The sequence below is a fragment of the Danio rerio genome, chromosome 17 (assembly GCF_052040795.2).
Source record: "Danio rerio strain M-AB ecotype USA chromosome 17, GRCz13ab, whole genome shotgun sequence".
Classification (NCBI taxonomy): Eukaryota; Metazoa; Chordata; class Actinopteri; order Cypriniformes; family Danionidae; genus Danio; species Danio rerio.
The window spans coordinates 32,150,741-32,155,816 of NC_141037.1; the positions used below are offsets into that span (position 1 = coordinate 32,150,741).

A 5,076-nucleotide genomic window follows, 5' to 3' on the forward strand; every position below is an offset into this window, starting at 1 on the left:
AAGTCTAAATGTGCCTGTAACTTTTTAAGTTACATGACTAGAAGATGGGGCTTCTGTTATCAAACAGAAGCCATTGAATGGTTTTAGGAAAGCTTACAAATTTATATTTTTTTTGTGAGAGTTTTTAAATAACTCTCAAAGGGGGAACTGTGGAAATATAAATTTCTATCAACTAATTCCAAATGAACAATAATCTACATATAACTGAAAAGTTATATTCTTTGGTTTTTAATTATATAATTTCATTAACATCCCAGCCAGGAGGGACATTTAACCTTTATCTCTCTGACTAAAGGCTAAGCCAGTGATGCAAATGCTTTAAACGACTCTGTCTTTGTCTTCGGGTGTTGCTTTTATGCTACAGAAACCCTATGTTGATTAACTTGTGTGGTCAGTAGCTGGGCCGCTTTTTAACACCTATGCCATGCTGACTCCAACACTTAATTTGCATGCTTTGTTTAGCCAAATCCCCTCCTCCTAAGAACACAATATAGACATGAAATCTTTGTCTTAAATCAGACTAATTCAGACTTGTGTGAGACTTATGTGAGACTTGTGAAAGAACTTGCAGACTGCAGACCTCTAGTAGGCTCTTGCAGACACATTGGACACATCTTAAAGACGTTGTATGACTGCAGATTAACCAACACGTCTCAATAAAGGAATTCTGCTTGTTTCGAGTCTCCTGGACTGGGTTCTCTTCTTCTTTTTACTCATTTATTTATTTTTTTACAACAAAACCCTAGAGATGGTTGTGTGTGAAAATCCCAGATCAGCAGTTTTTGATATACTCAGACCAGCCTGTCTGGCACCAACAACCACGCCACATTCAAAGTGACCTTAATCACCTTTCTTCCCCATTCTGATGCTCAGTTGGAACTGCAGCAGATCGTATTGACCATGTCTACATGCCTAAATGCATTGAATTGTTGCCATGTTATTTGCATTAATGAACAGTTGGACAGAGTTTGTGTTGTGAACAATTTGTAACACATGTGCTGTCAAATAGATGAAGATCGTTTCTTTATTTGCTGGTGTAACCCCGCCGGCTCTACACCACCCAACCCGCTCCGAGCTGGTTTCGAACCGGCAACCTTCCGCATGGGAGTCGGTTGCTCTAACAAGGAGGCTAAAGACCATGGCCTCTAGCGTTTGTCGCTAGAGCACCTTTAGAGGTCAGAGGAGTAAGGTTTACCTGCACAGCCCCTACTGACTGGCCTCCGTTACACTCACCCCCCTAAACCTCACTCCCATCCGGGTCACGGCACCAATGTAACCCCGCCGGATCTGCACCACCCAACCCGCTCCGAGCTGGTTTCGAACCGGCAACCTTCTGCATGGGAGTCGGTTGCTCTAACAAGGAGGCTAAAGACCATGGCCTCTAGCGTTCTTCGCGTTCTTTACACTGGTGTTTTTTGTAATTGCATGTGCTTTCTTAAATTGGATCACGTTAAGCTCTCTCGGCCAACGTAAAAAATGGTTATTTTAAATAACCCCTTAACTAAAAGAACCAGGTTCTTCTGTGGAATTTTAACCTATTTAAACTATTTTGATTAAAGGTAAATAATGATGATAACTGACAGCATCAAGGACACTTCACAATGTAACGAGTATAACGACAACCATTCTAATTTCTGAACAATCCTTCAGTTACAATGGTTATAAATATGAGATGCTTTTTCTGTTACGTTTTACTCCTTTCCCTTACAGACATTTTTTTTAGTTCTTTATTATGACTTAGAGATAATTAAGTGGTGACTTTATTAGGTCTGTAGATAAAAACATAAAATGCTCATTTAAATGTCTATGCTTCATCTGGTGCAGATTGACCTGGCGTCTCTTAACAAGAGCATCTTGTTATCTTCTAACGCAGAGATCACAGCCCACCTATTAACTCAACTTCTACCACAGCACCTGTATGGAGGCGAGTGCCAGCTGAATACACCCATGAACCCTTAATCTCCTTTGGTCCATAGATCACATTTCAGCCATGCAGCCTTGTCCAACGCCCTCTGATAAATACAAAAAAAGTGCATTTTAAGTCTCATACACTCTTATCTTTGTAACAGCTGCTCCCCTCCTTGCTGATGGCCATCTTGTTGGCTGATTTTTAACATCCCTCCCTTGGTTAAACAACAACATTTACTTTACAAATGACTGAAACTTATCTGGTGGCCTTCAATGCTAAAAGTTCCAGCAAGACACTACAGCATGTTGCGGTGAATGTAGATCGTATGCGCTTTTTTTCTGTTGGCTGCATAGCTACAGTATGTGTAGATCTTAAACATGAAAGCAATGAGGTGTGTTGCATAAGTGGTGAATCTGAGGTAGTGATGAAATGACTGGAAATGAAGCTGTGGGGAAATCCCTGGCATGGCGATGTGGATTAATTAATTAGTAAAGATGGAACAACCTAGAAAAACATCAAACAAGAAAGAGAGGAAAACTGTTTGTGTGGTGAGGAAACCAGATGGTGCCTTGAAAAGGCTACCCCATTTGTCTTGTGTATCTGGATTTAATAAATGTGACACCCAGACCATCTTTTATTCAATTATAATAAAAGTAATTATCATAAATATTTAATTTAAAACGATAAAAATGTTTTTAGAAAAACTTGCTACCTCTGAGCTTTTTTTCAGTAATACTATTATAATAAAAACAATAATTTTGTAATAATATATTAAATAAAAGTATTGCATTATTAAAGTAAAACAGTTATTATTGATTGTATTCTTAGTATTTTTAATCTAGTCTAGTAAGTGTTATTAATTGCATAATGTATTAGCTTTAAACTATAGGTTTATATCAACAATTAAATAAAAAAGATATTTTGCCCATTATAATAAACAGATATTATATCTCCGTCTATCAATACAAGTTCATTTTGTTCATGTCGTTCCTGTTGTCCTACACAATACTGTCTCCTATTGGTGAACAAGTAGAAGTAATTCTATAAGGCTTTAAAAAATATTTTAACAAGCATCCCATGTCCAATTTAATGGTTCATCTCATTTGCACAACAGTGTGAATACACATTAAAGCTACATTTTGTGTTTGTAAAAAGTGTACATCATGTTAAATAAAACAATTTCTTCACAAGTATAATTACAAAATAAAAACATGCAGATTCATATCACACTTTTGAAGTACACATATGCTTATTCAATGTATTTACAACATTCAGAATAATTATGAATATCTGAATGTTGAGAAACAATGAAATAATCTCTAATAAAATACCACATAACCTTAATTCTGTCTCTTTATATCTGTGTCCTGTCTTAGTTTGTCCTTTAACCGAGTGTACTACATTTGAAAGAAAAAAAAGGAAAGAAAAAAAACACTCTCAGCTCACTAAACACCCACGAAACTATTCTAATTTTTTAACCCTTCCTATTAACCATCCATAATTTCTCGGTTTATTATCAGAAGAATATTCATTCATTTTCCTCCAGCTTCCATTATTTATCAGGGGTCGCTACAGTGGAATGAACCACCAACTTATCCAGCATATGTTTTACACAGATGCCTGTCCAGCTGCAATCCAGTGCTGGGAAACATCAGAATAATATGTGCACTCATATTAGTACTCCATCACAGCACCTTTAACTTGTTAAAAGCAAAATGTATCTCAAATTTAGTCTCTAATCTGTTATTCTCATTTGAGAAAATGACACATAAATAAACATACATCCAATGCACTTTTAAATTAAGAGTTGCATATCATGGCTGTTAAAATCCAGTGATGGGCAATTGCACTCTTCCTGATGTAACACGCCATCTGGAGACACATGTTAGACCTGAGCTCTGGCTCTTTGAACTTCTGGCACGACAGAGACACCTAAAGGCATTGAATAGGCTGTGCTCAAATTCTGCAGTCCAACCACTAGACACTTCCAGCTGTAACGAAAAGCTTTTCGCACATTCTGCAAAAAAATAATTAAAATAAGTAGAATTAAAATAAGTACAAAACATTGTTTAATGTACTTAAAGTGTATTGTAATTAATAAAAAAATATTTTACATTTAAGAAATGTAAATATGTAATATGTATAGGCTATTCAATCTTTGGCATTGCTATCAAAAAGTTTTTTTTTTCAGTCTTTTTTTCTATTTAAAGACACTGAATAATATTGTTTAGTTCAAGAAATTGTGTTGTTCATTTTTTTAAGAAATGTGTTCTTCAATAAAATCAGGAATATATATATATATATATATATATATATATATATATATATATATATATATATATATATATATTCCTGATTTTATTGAATTATTGATATATATATATATATATATATATATATATATATATATATATATATATATATATATATATATATATATATATATATATATACATATTCACACACACATACTCGGTCTTCGTGCCTTGTTAGGCCACATTTAGCATTTTTGTCTTGTGTTAACAGTCATACAAACAAATAATTTTACGTACTTTTCTTAACTTTTTGTATTTGTCTTGTTTGTTCTTGCTATTGTCATCTCGTGGTTGGTCAGATATATCCTCTTCTACCAGCGGCTCGTATTTCTCTTGTAGAAAAGCGATGTGCACTTGTTTGGCGGACTTTTCTTTCTTGTTGACGGACTTCAGTGACTGATCCAGCACATGCGACTGATCCTGAGCCTTGACTCCTTCCACAGGTGGCTGATCGCCCTTAGTAGCTACAATTTTACATTTGTCCCCCTTTTTGTTCTTTGATCTCCGCTTGTATTTGACACGTTTGCGAGGCATTTTCTTCACAACTTAAAAACGTCCATTGGAATCTGAATGAGTCAGGTCCAAAGTTCATTTAACTTCACCTGAATGGTTCAGCGCATGCGCATTTCAGAAGTTGGTATCCAGTAAGTGTCGCCTCTTACTTAGTAATAAAACACATTTACATAATTTGATGACTTTTAACTAGGACATGAGCAAAGTTCAGCTAGCGATATTCAGAATTTGTTCAGTGGATTATGTCAAACAGTAAATAAATAATAACATTTTAGCAATAATTTACTGAATCTAGCCAATAAAAAGAATACAACCTTTGCTGTTTCATTGTCATTAAAA

At 35.1% G+C, this 5,076-nt stretch overlaps 1 protein-coding gene across 1 annotated transcript; it reads right to left on the reverse strand.

Annotated features, from left to right (window-relative positions):
• Positions 1–3,762: 3,762 nt before the first annotated feature.
• On the reverse strand, positions 3,763–4,801 carry zgc:194392. The gene is given in 2 exon segments (NM_001128802.1): positions 3,763–3,926; positions 4,462–4,801. Coding segments are annotated over 2 exon segments (429 nt in total). The 5' UTR covers positions 4,759–4,801; the 3' UTR covers positions 3,763–3,794.
• Positions 4,802–5,076: the final 275 nt, after the last annotated feature.